The sequence below is a fragment of the Coregonus lavaretus genome, assembly GCF_964263955.1.
Source record: "Coregonus lavaretus genome assembly, chromosome: 23".
Lineage (NCBI taxonomy): Eukaryota > Metazoa > Chordata > Actinopteri > Salmoniformes > Salmonidae > Coregonus > Coregonus lavaretus.
This window is the reverse complement of record NC_140010.1, coordinates 11,749,959-11,769,512: the sequence shown is the minus strand read 5'-3', so window position 1 is coordinate 11,769,512 and position 19,554 is coordinate 11,749,959. Positions and strand designations below refer to the sequence as shown.

Here is a 19,554-nt window from a genome sequence, read left to right as displayed (position 1 = left end):
TTCACCAGCTGCATGAAAGTGAGGCGTATGAAAAAAAGACTATGGTAGAAGGTATTATTAGTGAACAAGGAACTGACTATTGATCAAAACTCATGTGAATAGTATCTGATAAAATGACAACAAACTGATTAATAGTCAACACCGACGTGAATAGAATCTGCTGGGATGGCAACAAACTCATTAATGGTGAATAGTTAGAAATGATTACACACAAAAAATACTTAAGTCCAACAATATTTCTGGGACAGCTAGAGAGCACAAAAGGGGACTTCACCTCCAAGGTTCATTCAGAGGGGACAATGGAAGGGCACGTTGCAAAGAGAGCAACACACCAGAACAATCTTATCCAGAGGAGTGATGTCTCCTGGGGCTGCCTGACAAAGGGTAATTGGGATTGTTCCTTGGAGGATTGTGTACTTGTTCCTCACCAGCTAACTAGCTACTTGCTATTAGCCACCGTTAGTGGTCTTCACCATTGTCCGTGGCCGTGGCCTGCACTACCTACAAGCCAGCTCTAGCCTGGACAATTATCGGCCAGTCTGCACAGTCTGCACATCACGCTATCGAGCCAGAGCATATCGGATTTTCTGCCGGAATCACTGAATCACTGGACCTTAACACCGGATCATCGCAACTAGCTAGCTGCAACCGAATGGCTGTTGTCGTTGTTGGCTAATCACCACTGTCCTGAAGCTAACCCCAGTTAGCCTTGAGCTAGCCTCGAGCCAGGCCCATCTCCCGGCTATCTACCTCTCTGTCAACCGGACAGGACCTCCTAGTGTTGACACGGAGCCCCGCCGATCCATCACGTCTGGTCTGCCGACGTAATCGTCTGATATGGTTTCAACAGGCTTCCCGTTGCGACGACCACGAAGATCCATCTGCTATCCCCGGCCCGCTAGCACACGCAATCAACAGCCGTGCCTCCAGCTCGCCTGTAGAGTAGCAGCCACTGAACTGCTCCCGGACTTACTTATTGCTGTTCACTGGACCTTATGATCACTCAGCTACACAGCTGATGCCTGCTGGACTGTTCCTTTATACGGTACCCCATCCTGTTTATCTGTTTAGCCTCAGCTCAAACTTTTGTCGCCATTACCAGCTGTTGTCTTAGCTCTCTCGAATAACACCTGTGACTGCTATATGCCTCTCTCCCATGTCAATATGCCTTGCCTATTGCTGTTTCGGTTAGTTCTAACTGTACTTTTTCAATGTAGAGCCCCCAGTCCTGCTCAACCTGTCTCAGATAGCTCCTTTGTCCCACCCCCCACACACGCGGAGACCGGCTCAATCGGTGACTCCAGTGATGCTATCTCTTTCATCTTGACCCAACGCTTAGGTTTACCTCCACTGTACTCATATCCTTCCATATCCTTGTCTGTACATAATGCCCTGAATCTATTCTACAACGCCCGGAAATCTGCCCCTTTTTTTTCTCTGTACCCAACGCACTAGAAGACCAGTTCTTAAAGCCTTTAGCTGTATCCTTATTCTACTCCTCATCTGTTCCTCTGGTGATGTAGAGGTTAACCCAGGCCCTGTAGCCCCCAGTATCACTCCTGCTCCCCAGGCGCTATCATTTGTTGACTTCTGTAACCGCAAAAGCCTTGGTTTCTTGCATGTTAACATCAGAAGCTTCCTCCCTAAGTTTGAGTTATTCACTGCGTTAGCACACTCCGCCAACCCTGATGTTCTAGCAGTGTCTGAATCCTGGCTTATGAAGGCCACCAAAGATTTTGAAATGTCCATTCCCAACTACAACATTTTCCGTCTAGATAGAACTGCCAAAGGGGGCGGAGTTGCAATCTACTGTAGAGATAGCCTGCAGAGCTCTATCATACTATCCAGGTCTGTGCCCAAACAGTTTGAGCTTCTACTTCTAAAAATCCACCTTTCCAGAAATAAGTCTCTCACTGTTGCCGCTTGCTACAGACCCCTCTCAGCCCCCAGTTGTGCCCTGGACACCATATGTGAATTGCTTGCCCCCCATCTATCCTCAGAGTTCGTACTACTTTCTGACCTAAACTGGGATATGCTTAACACCCCGGCCGTCCTACAATCTAAACTAGATGCCCTCAATCTCACACAAATTATCAAGGAACCTACCAGGTACAACCCTAAATCCTTTAACATGGGCACCCTCATAGATATCATCCTGACTAATTTACCCTCTAAATACACCTATGCTGTCTGCAACCAGGATCTCAGCAATCACTGCCTCATTGTCTGCGTCCGTAATGGGTCCGCGGTCAAACGACCACCCCTCATCACTGTCAAATGCTCCCTAAAACACAGCAAGCAGGCCTTTCTAATTGACCTGGAACGGGTATCCTGGATGGATATTGACCTCATTCCGTCAGTAGAGGATGCCTGGTTGTTCTTTAAAAAGTGCTTTCCTCTCCATCTTAAATAAGCATGCCCCATTCAAAAAATGCAGAACTAAGAACAGATATAGCCCCTGGTTCACCCCAGACTTGACTGCCCTTGACCAGCACAAAAACCTCCTGTGGCGTACTGCATTAGCATCGAACAGCCCCCGCGATATGCAACTTTTCAGGGAAGTCAGGAACCAATATCCACAATCATTTAGAAAAGCAAAGGCTAACTTTTTCAAACAGAAATGTGCATCCTGTAGCACTAACTCCAAAAAGTTTTGGGACACTATAAAGTCCATGGAGAATAAGAGCACTTCCTCCGAGCTGCCCACTGCACTGGGCTAGGAAACACGGTCACTACCGATAAATCTACCATAATCGAAAATTTCAACAAGCATTTTGCTATGGCTGGCCATGCTTTCCACCTGGCTACCCCTACCCCGGCCACCAGCTCTGCACCCTCCACTGCAACCGTCTTCATTGACCTGGCCAAGGCTTTTGACTCTGTCAAATACCGCATTCTTATTGGCAGACTAAATAGCCTTGGTTTCTCAAATGACTGCCTCGCCTGGTTCACCAACTACTTCTCAGATAGAGTTCAATGTGTCAAATCGGAGGGCCTGTTGTCTGGACCTCTGGCAGTCTCTATGGGGGGCCATAGGGTTCAATTCTCGGGCTGACTCTATTCTCTGTGTATATCAATGATGTCGCTCTTGCTGCTGGTGACTCTCAGATCCACCTCTACGCAGATGACACCATTTTGTATACATCTGGCCCTTCATTGGACACTGTGTTAACAAACCTCCAAACGAGCTTCAATGCCATACAACACTCCTTCCGTGGCCTCCAACTGCTCTTAAACGCTAGTAAAACTAAATGCATGCTCTTCAATCGAACGCTGCTTACACACGCCTGCCCGATTAGAATCACTACTCTCGGCGGGTCTGACTTAGAATATGTGGACAACTACAAATACCTAGGTGTCTGGTTAGACCGTAAACTCTCCTTCCAGACTCACATTAAGCATCTCCAATCCAAAGTTAAATCTAGAATCGGCTGCCTATTTCGCAACAAAGCCTCCACTCATGCTGCTAAACATGCCCTCGTAAAACGGACTATCCTACTGATCCTTGACTTCGGCGATGTCATTTACGAAATAGCTTCCAACACTCTACTCAGCAAATTGGATGTAGTCTATCACAGTGCCATCCGCTTTGTCACCAAAGCCCCATATACTACCCACCATTGTGACCTGTACGCTCTCGTTGGCTGGCCCTCACTACATATTCGTCGCCAAACCCACTGGCTCCAGGTCATCTATAAATCACTTCTAGGCAAATCCCTGCCTTATCTTAGCTCATTGGTCACCATAGCAACACCCACCCGTAGGATGCGTTCCAGCAGGTATATCTCACTGGTCATCCCCAAAGCCAACACCTCCTTTGGTCGCCATTCCTTCCAGTTCTCTGCTGCAAATGACTGGAACGAACTGCAAAAATCTCTGAAGCTGGAGACACTTATCTCCCTCACTATCTTTAAGCATCAGTTGTCAGAGCAGCTTACCGATCACTGCACCTGTACACAGCCCATCTGTAATTAGCCCACCCAACTACCTCATCCCCATTTTGTTATTTACATTGTTATTTATTTTGCTCATTTGCACCCCAGTCTCTCTATTTGCACATCATCTTCTGCACATATCACTCCAGTGTTAATACTAAATTATAATTGTAATTATTTTGCACTATGGCCTATTAATTGCCTTACCTCCATAACTTACTACATTTGCACATACTGTATATAGATTTTCTAGTGTTATTGACTGTACATTTTGTTTATTCCATATGTAACTCTGTGTTGTTGTTTTTACCGCACTGCTTTGCTTTATCTTGGCCAGGTAGCAGTTGTAAATGAGAACTTGTTCTCAACTGGCTTACCTGGTTAAATAAAGGTTAAATAAATAAATAAAAAGCACAACATCTTCTGGAGACAGTTTGTCAATGAACCCAGAGTTCTCAGTTATTTGTTTGTCACTGGTCCTGCCACCCCAACCTCTGGAAACAAAAGAAATGACTCCCTGTAGGGTGATAGAGATTAGGTACTTCACTGTGTTGTGATGTTTGTAGTTGGAGTAGGTTTGTGCACGTGCTCAGAGCTGTTTGGGTTTTTCAATGAAGATCTCAAAACAATCAATTATGGATGTACAGTTACTGTAATTTGGATGGAAACACATTGGCAGACTTAACCTAATTTGTTCTTGTATTGGCCAGAAAATCAAGGGAGTCAACCTCTCTGACACAACATTCAATGTTTTGTTAAAAATGCGGCAAGCTGTTGACCCAGAAATATGAAAGAAATGACCCAAAAAGTGCAGTGGCATGTTGAACTTCATTCTCAACAGGGTGATCAACTGCTGAAAAGGTGTCAGGGAGGTAGATTTGAGGGACACAGAGATGAATGTCAAGAGTACCATCAACCTTGCATAGGATGGCAGGCCTGTCAGCTCCTGGACCCTTTCGTCATCTTTCTTGAAACTTGCTTGATTAAAACACAGCCAATCTACCTTTTTTTGCAGGACCTTTTCTCTCTCTCTTAGCCGATCGATCTCAGTCAGCAAAGATGTACATTCGACAGCAGAGATGTACTAAACTTCATTTTCTCTCAGGTCATCACCAGGCATTTTAGCGTTTTCTTGCAGATTCACCAATCGCAAGTGCCCTCCTCTTCCTCCAAGCCTTTCCCTGTAGCTGCATCCATGGGCATTGTTGTGACACCCGCCTCCTTCTGAGCCTTTACCCTTTTTCTCCTCATCTCCTGTCTGGTTAGACATTTCTTTAGGTTGTAGTGACTGGTGTCTTTCTGACTGGATGTAAGGTGGGCGAAGACAGATGGCACGTAGTCTGAGCTCAGTGGATTATCACTTTTCTCTGTGAAAAGATTCAGGAGTTGGTATCAACTGATAAGAGCGTCTGCTAAATGACTAAAATGTAAATGTAACTAAACTAATCTGCTCCATGTTATTCTCATAGTAATTAGTTTAGAGTAACTTTAATAGTTGCAAGACTGATGTAGCAAACAACTAGCTAGTAATAGTGATATAACAAAATCACCAACTCCAAATTCCACTCTTGCAATAGATAGATTAGCAGGTTATGTAATTAAAATGCAAATATCTAGTAGATAAACACCTATGGGTGGCCCTTATTTTGAATGTAGCCAGTGTGATGCTTTTGTCATCTTTCCCTCAACCTTCCTTCATTCCCTCAGAGCCGCTTGCCATGTAAAGATGGCTAGCTAACATTAGTTAAGTAATCAGAAAGCTAACTGATGACAGTATCAATGCTGAAGAAGTTGAATTTACTGAAGTTGATGATTTACAACATAGAGCATAGCTCGGTAGCAAACTGTGACAAGACTTACAAGACACGAAATGCGCCCTGCACAACCGACAGTGCTTCGTGGGCGTGAATTCATTCATCAGCTAGCCAGCTTTGCGACGGCTCATGTACGCTAGGGGTGGTACCGCACGGTGAAACACCGCTTCCCATTAATTTTCAATGGAAGGAAAGCAGTGAGAAGCGGAGTGGGCGGGGAACCATTGGGAGGCACGAACGTGGTGTGCGAGGCAGTGAAAAAGTTCTGCATTTCCCAATGTTATGTAAATCACCAGCTCTGAAAGCATGGCGATGACCAATCATATCGAATGGTTCCCATAACAAATTTGACACTATGTGATCCAACACTGGAGACTTTCTTCAGCAAAGATGGCTTTACAAAAATACTAGGATGGAAACAAATGTAAGTAAGTATAACGTCATAACGAATAATGCAAAAAAAAAAAGTACAGTTGAGAGGAATATGTTAGTTAATGTAGGAACAAACGATTATGCATATTTTTTGTCATAAAGTTAATTTACGAAAATCGCTATTTAGCACACTAGCTGACTAGCTAACATTAGCCAGCTAGCTAGCTGTATGGGCGTTTTGACATTAGTATGAAATTGGAATTTGTGTTTAATGTTTTAGGGACTCCTGACAAAACCAGCAAACCAGGCTGTCGTCTTGTGAAACAATGGATGTAAAGAATCTAGCTAGCTAAAGGATTTACTGCAAATTGAATGTACAATTTTGTAAGCTTGCCTTGCTGATATTTGCCATGCAATGCAGCTGAAGTAACGTACCTAGCTAGCTAACTATTTTCTTGCTTATTGTGTAGTGGAGGATAAAAATACCTGTATGCCTATGGATGTGTAGCTAGCTATGTAGCCGATCTGTGTATGGACCCTAAAACGTTTGGTATAAATATTAGTTGAGAACAGTGGTTTTAATTGCTTCCACCAGTTAATCATGAATCCCCAAGAAATTGCAGAAAATGACTGTTACACGTCAATATTATAATGTAAATATTAGCTAGCTATGAAGCTCAGCAATCATAGCCGGTTGTATCAACTTCAAAACAGTCTGAATGGCATCGATGAAGCCTATGGATTTAGTAGAATATAATATAACTTTGTGCCAAGGATGCAAGTCGTATATACATGTAGTTATTACCAAGCATGAGTTCCTCATATTGTAGCCTGTACATTGAATATATTCACTGATCATGTACTCTACCTTGGCAAATAAAGGTGCGGTTCAGGTATGAATGTCTGTGAGACATTCTTTTTCAGTCATATCCAATACCATGAGTATCAAACGCCAGTCTTTGAATAATGCTGTGTATACACTTCAACAGTGTTTACCAATCCTGGTCCTGGGACATCAATGGTTACACATTGTAACTCTGCAATAGACTAGAACACATGATTTAACTAGTTAAGGCTGATTTGTAATTCATATATACAGAACCAGAATTTTAAAAAAACAGTACACTACACTTCCTATGCATCATGTAAATACTCTAAAACAGGTTAATCTCAATATCTAATTTCCTTTCTCTGCACTGATCTGAGGACACAGGATAGGTGTAGTATTTCATCAAATGAAGACTTAATTTCAACCAGTAGAGAATGTGAACCAATTCCAGGAGAGAATGTGAAACGCTTTGAAAGAAGTTCATTATCCAAATCAAATGTTATTTGTCACGTGCGCCGAATACAACAGGTGAAATACACTGCTCAAAAAAATAAAGGGAACACTAAAATAACACATCCTAGATCTGAATGAATGAAATAATCTTATTAAATACTTTTTTCTTTACATAGTTGAATGTGCTGACAACAAAATCACACAAAAATGATCAATGGAAATCAAATTTAGCAACCCATGGAGGTCTGGATTTGGAGTCACCCTCAAAATTAAAGTGGAAAACCACACTACAGGCTGATCCAACTTTGATGTAATGTCCTTAAAACAAGTCAAAATGAGGCTCAGTAGTGTGTGTGGCCTCCATGTGCCTGTATGACCTCCCTACAACACCTGGGCATGCTCCTGATGAGGTGGCGGATGGTCTCCTGAGGGATCTCCTCCCAGACCTGGACTAAAGCATCCGCCAACTCCTGGACAGTCTGTGGTGGACAAAGTCTCTCGTACACTTTCTTCACCACCCACTGCTTCGACCTCTTGCAGAAGATTTGTTTGTACTGCAAGTCTCCTGGAAAGACATGAAGACTGATCATGAGGATGTGTAAAACATGAAGACAGATCATGAGGATGTGTAAAACATGAAGACAGATCATGAGGATGTGTAACCATACAAGAAGCCATGTTCATCTGTAAACAAAAAAGACTACAGTAGACTGGTATGAGTTTTGTTAGTCAGAGTCAATAATGGGGCACTGAGATGGGCTGTTAGCAAAGATGTGAAAAGTTTGAGGGGGGCTTGACTTGTAGACAGTCTAGTTGTGTATGAGCACCTACATTGTGATGTTGAGTAGACAAGCACTGCCAACAATAGAGTGAATAGGCTAGAAGATATACTAACAGCCTCTCTCCCCCATGCCAAACAACTGACTGCAAGGTGGGAAAAGTTTGAGGAGCACTTGTCTTGTAGACAGTTTAGTGTATTGGTGATTTTGTTTTCTCAAGAGGGTATTGTGCTTTTATAAACACCTTTGGCTGTCCTGCCTTGTTTCAAAGTCAGATGATGTTGAGCTTGAGCAGCGGTTCTACAGGCTCAGTACTACTAAAGCTGGTGTCATCGTCATCAGCAGCAGGATTAGTCTGTAGGACACACAGTAGTCAGTGATTAACCAACATTGTCCTACTTTGCCCCCATCAATACACACTCAAACATACTATACCCCCCCCCCCGTCAATAGATCATGCATAATACCCTTCACACACACACAATACCCGCCCCCAACAGACACCAGTCAGTCACCCACACCATCCCCTCCTGACTAATACCTCATTTTTCTCCAATTTAGACTTCAAGCCTGTCGTTTCTGCAGATCCTCTCAAGCTCTGTCAGGTTGGATGGGGAGCATAGCTGCACAGCTATTTTCCGGTCTCTCCAGAGATGTTCAATTGGTTTCAAATCCGGGCTCTGGCTGGGCCACTCAAGGACATTCAGAGACTTGTCCCGAAGCCACTCCTGCGTTGTCTTGGCTGTGTGCTTAGGGTTGTTGTCCTGTTGAAAGGTGAATCTTCACCCCAGTCTGCGGTCCTGCCGCTGAAAAACATCCCCACAGCATGCTGACACCCCCATGCTTTACCGTAGGGATGGTGCCAGGTTTCCTCCAGACGTGATGCTTGGCATTCAGGCCAAAGAGTTCAATCTTGGTTTCATCAGACCAGAGAATCTGGTTTCTCATGGTCTGAGAGTCCTTTAGGTGCCTTTTGTAAAACTCCAAGCGTGCTGTCATGTGCCTTTTACTGAGGAGTGGCTTCTGTCTGGCCACTCTAACATAAAGGCCTGATTGGTGGAGTGCTGCACAGATGGTTGTCCTTCTGGAAGGTTCTCCACAGAGGAACTCTGGAGCTCTGTCAGAGTGGCCATCAGGTTCTTGGTCACCTCCCTGACCAAGGCACTTCTCCCCCAATTGCTCAGTTTGGCCGGGCGACCAGCTCTAGGAAGAGTCTTGGTGGTTCCAAACTTCTTCCATTTAAGAATGATGGAGGCCACTGTGTTCTTGGGGACCTTCAATGCTGCAGACATTTTTTGTTACCATTCCCCAGATCTGTGCCTCGACACAATCCTGTCTCGGAGCTCTACGGACAATTCCTTCGACCTCATGTCTTGGTTTTTGCTCTGACATGCCCTGTCAACTGTGGGACCTTATATAGACAGGCGTGTGCCTTTCCAAATCATGTCCAATCAATTGAATTTACCACAGGTGGAAACATCAAGGATGATCAATGGAAACAGGATGCACCTGAGATCAATTTCGAGTCTCATAACCAAGGGTCTGAATACTTATGTAAATAAAATCAAGGGGTCTGAATACTTTCCGAATGCACTGTATGGATGTACGTTAATAACATTAATGGAAATGTATAGTGAAATAGAGCAGTGGTGAAATTTCCCTTTGACATCAGAATGATTAAACATGGTCTCAGGGCAATTTGTATTATTCAGTATGTAATCCGTAACATGCCATTTAGTATGATATGTTACATTATGAATGGAATAGCGGTTGTACAATGTCATACGAATTAGAGGATGTATAGTATCATACGTCTTACCTGGTCGTACAATAGCATACGAATTGAAGGATGTATAGTATTGCACGTCTTTATCTGAGACCAGATTGCTTGTTGCGCTGTAACAACAAAGAAGAATTATGGGGAGAATCTACTTTGGCAGTTTGGGGAACTATAAAGACAAAGGTTAGGTGAACTTACGTAGCAGGTTAGGTGAAATGGGTTAAGTTTAGAATAAAACTAACATGCAACCTTTGGATTGATAGACTGTCGCGGATTACAACCACCCATCCTCCCCGACCAACAGAGAAGGGTGTGTTTACGGCCAGCAATTCGGGGCGTTCCTGCCGTAGCTATCATACATTTTGGAGGTGCTCAGAAATACGTAAAGCAGGGTTCTTCAATTCCGGTCCTGGAGGGCCGAAACACTTCTGTTTTTTATTTCTACCTGGTAGTTAATTGCACTCACCTGGTGTCCCAGGTCTGAATTAGCCCCTGATTAGAAGGAGAGGATGAAAAACAGAGGTGTTTCGGCCCTCCAGGACCGGAATTGAAGAACCCTGACGTAAAGTATATTGGTATGACTGATTCCAGGCTGAATTATTTCACAATACTAATGATGGGTCAACTCCTAAAGATATGTTATAACCCACGGCTGCAAATATTGAGGTGGCTTAGCCTACCCAATAACAATGCACTAAATCACATTTGGCACATCATTGCGCACATGTTGTTATTACACAATGTAATATATTGAGGCAGAAATTAGACAGCCTACAATTAGCTAAATATAACTCAATTGAGTGAACATGATTTCAACATAATAATATATAATGATATGCCATTTAGCAGACACTTTTATCCAAAGTGATTTACAGTCATGCGTGCATACGAGTGGAGGCTGGTGGGAGAAGCTATAGTACAGGCTCATAGTAATGGCTGGAATGGCATTATTGGAACGGAGTTAAACATGTCGTTTCCATACTGTATGCTTGATGTGTTTGATACCGTTCCATTAATTCCATTCCAGTCATTACAATGAGCCGTCCTCCCATCAGCCTCCAATGGCGCATACATTTTTAGTATGGGTGGTCCCATGAATCTAACCAAAGCCTACAATCCTACTGTATTTATCTTTTAATGCAGTCATCGGTTTTCTTTTGAAGCAACTTTATATTTCGCTTGTTTGTAACTATTGCAAAGACATTGGCAACTTTGTATGTGTAGTCAACTTCGTTCTGAAGTTATCTGCGATCACAGAGACAAACATCTTGATTCTATGTTTAGCATCTTGATTCTACGTGTGTTTAAAGTGACACAGAATGGCAAAAAAAGCATCTAACAACGCACTTAGCTGTTCTACCAGTGGTCTGAGGCAGTCGGAAAATAATGAGCGTTTAAGTGCAACTTTAGTAACGATGGTTTTGGGAAACAGCTCAGAGGTTTAATGATGCTCTTACGAAGGTTCTAACGATGAACTTAGCCTTTATATGCTTCTGGGAAACCGGGCTTAGAGCAGCAGGTCGCAGATGCCAGGCCAAAACAAGCTTTTGAAGCATCCTTCTGACAGTCACACTTGGGAGTGGACACCTACAGTAGCTACAACGGGAAGAAACAATTAGGCTATTATTAATGTCAAAACCCATCCGGGTACAAAATCCTCAAGCAATAATGTTAATCAAGCAATTTAAGTTACATAGGCAGCCTAGCTTACAGTCGAACTGTGTGGCAACAAAACAGCGGTTGATTGACAGTTGTCAAAAAGCACAGTTTCACATTTCATTGCATTGCACTTAAACTGCAAAGTAATTGAAGAAATGTTAAAGATGTTTTACAATGCAATCAAATGTCAACTTTATTTTTAACCCCAAAATGCACTAACTCGAACTGCTGCTATGATCATAAAAATGAACCGTAACTACAGGAGAATATGCACAAGAAAATTCAAGCTATCATGCAGCTGTTGCTCTCTTGGTGAGGCAAAGAAAATACTTAATTCATAATGTAGAAACCAGTGACATGTTGGAAACCTAAACCTGCTAATCTCAGTACAGTTGAACGGCTCAACAATCGATATGAACAGTTCATTAACTGAGGAAAACACTGAACAACATGCAATCTTACATTCTGACATCGGCAAATTTACATTGATGTTTTTGATGTAGTTTGAGATTACTGAGAACCGTGAAACTTTTACCACACTGCACACAACTAAATGGCTTTTGTCCACTGTGAAATCGCTCATGTCTTTGGCAGTTGTCCTGCCTTGTAAACATCTTGCCACAGAGTCTGCAACTGAAAGGTCTCTCACCCGTGTGAACACTCTGATGTGACTTGAGTCTTTTTTTCTGAGTAAAACTTTTCCCACACTCAAGACATCTGTATGGTTTGACTCCACCATGAGAGTGCTGGTGTGCTTCAAGTTGACAATGGCGGTGGAAACTCTTTCCACACAATGAGCAGATAAACAGTTTTTGGTTTGATACAGCTCTCCAAACATTTACCATCCTCTTTGTTTTCAATCTGTTCTTATTAAGAATATGCTCTTGGTTGTGTGAGTGTGACTCAGATGTGCTCTCAGTTGCTCTTATGAGCCCTTGTGAAGAAGGTCCTGGTTGCTGCAGTCTGGGATGTAAAATCAAGCCCTCCCTCACAACAGGATGCAGAGTATCTCTGTACTGCCCCTGCACAGCTTGTATGGACTCAGACATGGCATCGCCATGATACACAGGATGCCTCTCAGGCTCCACTTTCACTGGAACAGTGCTGACTATGTCATCCAACGGTTTCCCTACAGTGGACAAAGAGTTGCAGGAAGGAGGGGATGGGATGGGATTGTGATATTGATCTGCCTGAGAGGAGAACATCTGTAAGCATCTCTCTGTAGTGTAAGACCCATCTGGGTGACCAGAATTATTCACATGTAGTCCTTGTGTAACAGAGGACCACAGCTGACTATCTCTCTCATCCATTATAAAGTCCACACTGTCTGTGATTCCTGGGTCTTGTATGGTTCCCTGGGCTACATGTTCTTCCACCTGCTCTGCTTTCACCAGAAACTCCATTCCACCCCTCGCCTCTTCAAGGTGTCCAGACCTCTGCAGCTCATTGAAGCTCTCTACTGGGTCCTCTACAGGCATGGCTTGGGCTTGTTGGTTCTTGTCATCACCTGGAAGTAGAGTAGACGGTTTATGTAATTGCTAGAAATGATAAAAAGTCTAAATATAGCTGCGAGCAGCAATGAACGGAGTTCACAGGATGACAGAAAGTACACAAGACCAGTTGGATAACAAACCAAGTATTACAGCTGTGAGAGTGTATTGAAGTGTACCAACTGAGATTAAATAAATAAAGTCCCAGAATTCAAAGATTACTGCAATATACCAATACACTAATGCTGAAAATATTTCACAAAACTTAACATAAACCAGTCAAATTGACCTCAGAATTGGTATATAAACTCAATACATTAAGTAATGACTTTAAGAATGATTACCTGCTGCATTCAAAGATAACCAACTTACAGCACTAGACTAAAGTTCACTTGCGTCATTGTGGTATTGAGAGATAAACATGGTAATACTTTCACTGATTGCACTTAGTCGCTGACTGCGCAAACGGCAGGACTGCGCAAACGGCAGGACTTAAGGTTTTACATTTTTCAGAATAAAATATCCACTTTTCACTACGTTCAGACCACATAATAGCACACCAATGTGATCATACTGATATACTAATCACAATATTTCACATTGTTTGTCTGCATTATTTAAATCTAAAATTAATTTGCATGAGACAAAATCCACTTGATCAATAGTTATTGCTTTAGTATCCTATGGTGCCATTGACATCTATAGTGCCACCAACTGGTCTGGTGCAGCCATCTAAGGTTGCAGTGACTTCATATTCACACAGCTTCTAAAGGACATATACATAAGGTTTACATACAAAATGTCTTGGCCCCATGCCCATCGGTTCAGTTCTTATAGCCCTGATGTGATATGGTGCCTGGTAGTGGTGTAGTGTTGTCAACTTTAAATGCAGCAACTAATCATTCTCAAATTCATTAGCGGTTAATTCAATGACTCTAAAAACAAAATCTGGAGTTCATCTGACATATGATTCATGAGAAGATTATTGCAGATGATTTTGAGCGTTAGCGTTACATATTTACATTTGAGTCATTTAGCAGATGCTCTTATCCAGAGCGACTTACAGTTAGTGAATGCATAAGTTTTATTTTTTTTCATACTGGCCCCCAGTGGGAAACGAACCCACATCCCTGCCGGCCAAACCCTCCCCTACCTTGGACGACGCTGGACCGATTGTGCGCCGCCCATGGGTCTCCCGGTTGCGGCCGGCTGCGACAGAGCCTGGACTCGAACCAGGATCTCTAGTGGCACAGCTAGCACTGCGATGCAGTGCCTTAGACCACTGCGCCACTCGGGAGTCATATGCAAAGAATGAGTTAATAGTTTCCTTGTTTTTTGAGATATCAATACCAAATTCAGTGTGGTTCATCTTAGGGACGTCCATGATAGGGATGAAAAGTTTCAAGTTTATAGGCCACTGTGGAGTGGATTTACAGTGGTTTTATTAATGGACATGTAAAATCGGATTATTGATTTGTCAATAACTCAGCCATCTTTTGACCAATCCCTTAGCTTTTCTCAAACTAAGACAATGTTAAGACATGTACCATGGGCCTATGTTCTACATTTGGTGTCATGGTTCACGAGAAAAATATTTGAATACTTTTTTGCATTTATTTATTTAATCAGGGGAGCCCAACTGAGACCAGGGTCTCATTTTCAAATGGTGCCCTGAGGACATAAAATAAAATATAAAACTACAAGACACAAGATAGAATAACAAAAACATTACATTAGAACATCAAACATCACAGGCATCACCAACACATTATTAAAGTCAATCAAAACTATTGCACACCTCGGTGAACTCATTTATCATCAGGGTTTTAAACTGCCCCAGTGGCACCAGGGAATCCAAATGTAATGAATTTTGCAAGTGATTCCAAAAATGTGGAGCATTAAAACTAAAAGCGGATTTACCTAGTTTGGTGGAGACCCGAGGAATCTCAAGAGTTAACCAACCCTGTGAACAGGTTTGGTATCTCATGTTTTTATACTTTAACAATGAAGTTAAGTCAGAAGCTTGTATAGTAGAGCTTTCTAAACAAAAAGGGAGTAATCCATCCTGCCCTGCCTTTCGAAAGTTTTTGAAAGCCAAGTTAACAAACAGACACCGACCATTTCGAATCCCACCGTACCTTCTCCGCTATGCAATCCAGTTTCCGAGCTGGTCATGGGTGCACCTCAGCCACGCTCAAGGTCCTAAACGATATTATAACCGCGATCGATAATAGACAGTACTGTGCAGCCGTCTTCATCGACCTGGCCAAGGCTTTCGACTCTGTCAACCACCGCATTCTTATTGGCAGACTAAATAGCCTTGGTTTCTCAAATGACTGCCTCGCCTGGTTCACCAACTACTTCTCAGATAGAGTTCAATGTGTCAAATCAGAGGGCCTGTTGTCTGGACCTCTGGCAGTCTCTATGGGCGTGCCACAGGGTTCAATTCTTGGGCCGACTCTTTTCTCTGTGTATATCAATGATGTCGCTCTTGCTGCTGGTGACTCTCAGATCCACCTCTACGCAGACGACACCATTTTGTATACATCTGGCCCTTCATTGGACACTGTTAACAAACCTTCAAACGAGCTTCAATGCCATACAACACTCCTTCAGTAGCCTCCAACTGCTCTTAAACACTAGTAAAACTAAATGCATGCTCTTCAATCGAACGCTGCTGGCACCCGCCCGCCCGACTAGAATCACTACTCTCGACGGGTCTGACTTAGAATATGTGGACAACTACAAATACCTAGGTGTCTGGTTAGACTGTAAACTCTCCTTCCAGACTCACATTAAGCATCTCCAATCCAAAGTTAAATCTAGAATTGGCTTCCTATTTCGCAACAAAGCCTCCTTCACTCATGCTGCCAAACATGCCCTCGTAAAACTGACTATCCTACCGATCCTTGACTTTGGCGATGTAATTTACAAAATAGCCTCCAACACTCTACTCAGCAAATTGGATGTAGTCTATCACAGTGCCATCCGTTTTGTCTCCAAAGCCCCATACACTACCCACCACTGTGACCTGTACGCTCTTGTTGGCTGGTCCTCATTACATGTTCGTCGTCAAACCCACTGGCTCCAGGCCATCTATAAAATCACTGCTAGGCAAATCCCCGCCTTATCTTAGCTCATTGGTCACCATAGCAACACCCACCCGTAGTATGCGCTCCAGCAGGTATATCTCACTGGTCATCCCCAAAGCCAACACCTCCTTTGGCCGCCATTCCTTCCAGTTCTCTGCTGCCAATGACTGGAACGAATTGCAAAAATCTCTGAAGCTGGAGACACTCATCTCCCTCACTAACTTTAAGCATCAGTTGTCAGAGCACCTTACCGATCACTGCACCTGTACACAGCCCATCTGAAATTAGCCCACCCAACTACCTCATCCCTATATTGTTATTTATTTTGCTCATTTGCACCCCAGTATCTCTATTTGCACATCTATCATTCCAGTGTTAATACTAATTGTAATTATTTTGCACTATAGCCTATTTATTGCCGTACCTCCATAACTTGCTACATTTGCACACACTGTATATATATATTTTCTGTTGTATTTTTTTGACTTTATGTTTTGTTTTACCCCATATGTAACTCTGTTGTTGTTTTTAAATCGCACTGCTTTGCTTTATCTTGGCCAGGTCGTAGTTGTAAATGAGAACTTGTCCTTAACTGGCTTACCTGGTTTAATAAAGGTGAAATAAAAAAATGAAGTGATCTACGGGACTTTAATGAGTCCCAGCCAACCCGTTGTTTACATATTAGCATATTAGCGTATGTGCTAATATGCATCTACTGGTATAGTGTGGCCGTCTTTAAATGCAGCAACATAATTTTTATTTGATTTTTATTTTGATGTTATTGTGTTGAGTCCAAAGACCACATTTGGAGTGAATCTGACTTTTAGTCCATGAGAAGTCAATTTTTTATGATTACATTAAGCATTAGTGTTGCATAGTCAAAAAAGCGAATTGTTAATAGTTTACTTATTTAAGTATGTTTACTTACTTAACATACAGTATCAAAGCCCAACTTAACATGGTTCATCATGGTAAAGTCTTTGTGGAGTGGATTTACAAAGAACACGTAAAATCGAATTTCCTGTTTTATCAATACCTCAGCCATCTCTTAACCAACCCTTAGCTTTTCTTAAACTAAGTTAAGAGATGTAGCATGGGCCTACATACCGAATTTGGTGTTATTTGAGAAATTAATAATAATAATAATAATAATAATAAATGGAGGAAAATCTATCCTGACGGACCTTCAGGGTCCTTGAGGCAAATTTGTTCAGCACAAGGAAGGAAAAAGTTCAGTGTCTCCCTCCCTGTGGTCCTCTGTAGCTCAGCTGGTAGAGCACGGCGCTTGTAACGCCAAGGTAGTGGGTTCGATCCCCGGGACCACCCATACACAAAAATGTATGCACGCATGACTGTAAGTCGCTTTGGATAAAAGCGTCTGCTAAATGGCATATTATTATTATTATTATTAAAAACACACCATCTATGACCGGAAGTGATTTTTCGTACAGGTTAGGATAGCATTTTAGCTAACCCTAACCCAATTATCCTAACCTGCTACGTTAATGCTCCTAACCAGCTACGAAAAAGTCACTTCTGGTCGTAGCTGCATGAAGGTGGTGTGTTAAGGGAATCTCATAGGTCTAACGGGGCGACGGATGTGGGTTTAAGTGCTTATAACAGGGCCCCCTATATGCCAATCCCCCTACACGCCAATCTGTGCCATTTCTTTAGACCAAGCTACTCATGGATTTTAGTTTCTGTGTGCCAAATTAGAAAAAAAAGTTAATTTATGCTTGAGTTATTTGATAATAGTCCCCTGTAGCTCAGTTGGTATAGCATGGCGCTTGCAACGCCAGGGTTGTGGGTTCGTTTCCCACGGGGGGCCAGTATGAAAATGTATGCACTCACTAACTGTAAATCGCTCTGGATAAGAGCGTCTGCTAAATGACTAAAAATTTAAATAAAAAAAGTCAAGAAAAAATGAATAGAGAATAACAATGTTTCACAGCTGTGAACCCATAATAAGCAATCAAACAAAACCTTGAACAGTGCAACATAACCTGACATGATAGCACTAAGTCAGCTCGCCTCACCTTTTTGTAGAGTCCCACTTCCAACATGAATTCCCTCAGCATGTTGCCTGTAATTTGCCATTCGTGCTGCTACTTCCCTTTGAGCTTTCCTCAATTCTCTTTCCATCAGCTGTACACTATTTTGAAGGCCTTCTATCTCATTTTCTTTCCGACACATTTCAAGCCGTAGCACGACAGTGCCCTCGTCTACAAGTTTGGTTATTTCTGCAACAGCTGCCTTTGCTAGCACATCCATGATTGCAGCTATTTGTGTACTGAAAGAAACAGTGTTAGACATTGTTCTTCAAATAAAATGACCGTTGTTACACAAAAACGAATATGCAATGCCAGTGCCTCTGTGAAATATTTATAGCAGAATTATTTCAACAACTGTACAGCTGGCAATCAGCACGGATTGTGAAAAAATATGTTCTCTTTCGGAACGATGGATAACGGAAATGACGACAGAAAGGGTAACCGTAAACGTTCTAATAAATGCCCATATATGGAGCTATTTCTGTGAAATCAGTCTGAAAACAAAAATAAGACAATTAGTTCTCTGCAGAAGAAGTTTATTCACAAAAACGAATAAAAAACAGAAAATGCATCGGTTTATGGAGTTGATACAAATAATGACAAAACATCGCTAGGCAATGCTCATAAGAAGTTATTACATTTGCTTGCTCATCCTTAACAATACCATGGTTATGCATGCGATGGGATACCTGAGATTTCCATACTTGAGTATAAATTGACAACTCTTTGCAGATTGATTAAAACTAATTTGAGAGAGAGCTAGAGCGCGTGCGAGAGAGCGAGAGAGAGCGGAGTATGGGAGGATCAGTTTTCTGAGTAGCCCTGAATCTTAGTGGGGCGGTTATAGGCCCAGGCTGATTTTTTCAGGCAGTATAATTAATAGTCAGATTAATAGTCAGAGACTTCAATCCAAAGACTGAAATGAACTGATTTTAATGCATTCCAGACTAGTACACTCAAGTTAACCTACAGTATGTGCATACAGTATGAAGATGGAAGAATGGCCCCGGAAGGAATGGTGGCCGTTTTACAGGCTCCTGACCAATTGTGCTATTTTGTGTATTTTTCTGCGTTGATCTTAACTTATTTTGAACATAATGTTTCCTTCATCATTTTCTATGACCGAAAAGAGCTTCTGGACATCAGAACAGCTATCACTAACCTCAATATGGATGATAACTTCTACTTAAATGAGTTGGAGGCGAAAGACATATTGTTTATCCCGGACCAGGCCCTAATCCCCAACACTTGAAGCAGGCGAAGACAATGCTATAGAGGCCGGCGCGCGGGCACCCTGATG

The 19,554-nt window shown here is 42.4% G+C and overlaps 1 protein-coding gene across 2 annotated transcripts; it reads right to left on the bottom strand.

The window, feature by feature from the left end:
- Positions 1-10,479: 10,479 nt before the first annotated feature.
- LOC311150565 (uncharacterized protein) lies at positions 10,480-18,634 on the bottom strand. 2 transcript variants are annotated; one of them, XM_084188044.1, is made up of 3 exons: positions 18,240-18,634; positions 12,271-13,128; positions 10,480-11,558 (listed from the first exon to the last, which is right to left on the bottom strand). In XM_084188044.1, exons 1-3 carry the CDS (start codon positions 18,514-18,516, stop codon positions 11,530-11,532), a joined length of 1,164 nt encoding a protein of 387 aa, XP_084044170.1. In that variant the 5' UTR covers positions 18,517-18,634; the 3' UTR covers positions 10,480-11,529. The 2 variants fall into 2 exon arrangements, with proteins under 2 accessions (XP_084044170.1, XP_084044169.1); XM_084188043.1 differs by lacking the exon at positions 10,480-11,558 and having other exon boundaries at positions 11,578-13,128.
- Positions 18,635-19,554: the final 920 nt, after the last annotated feature.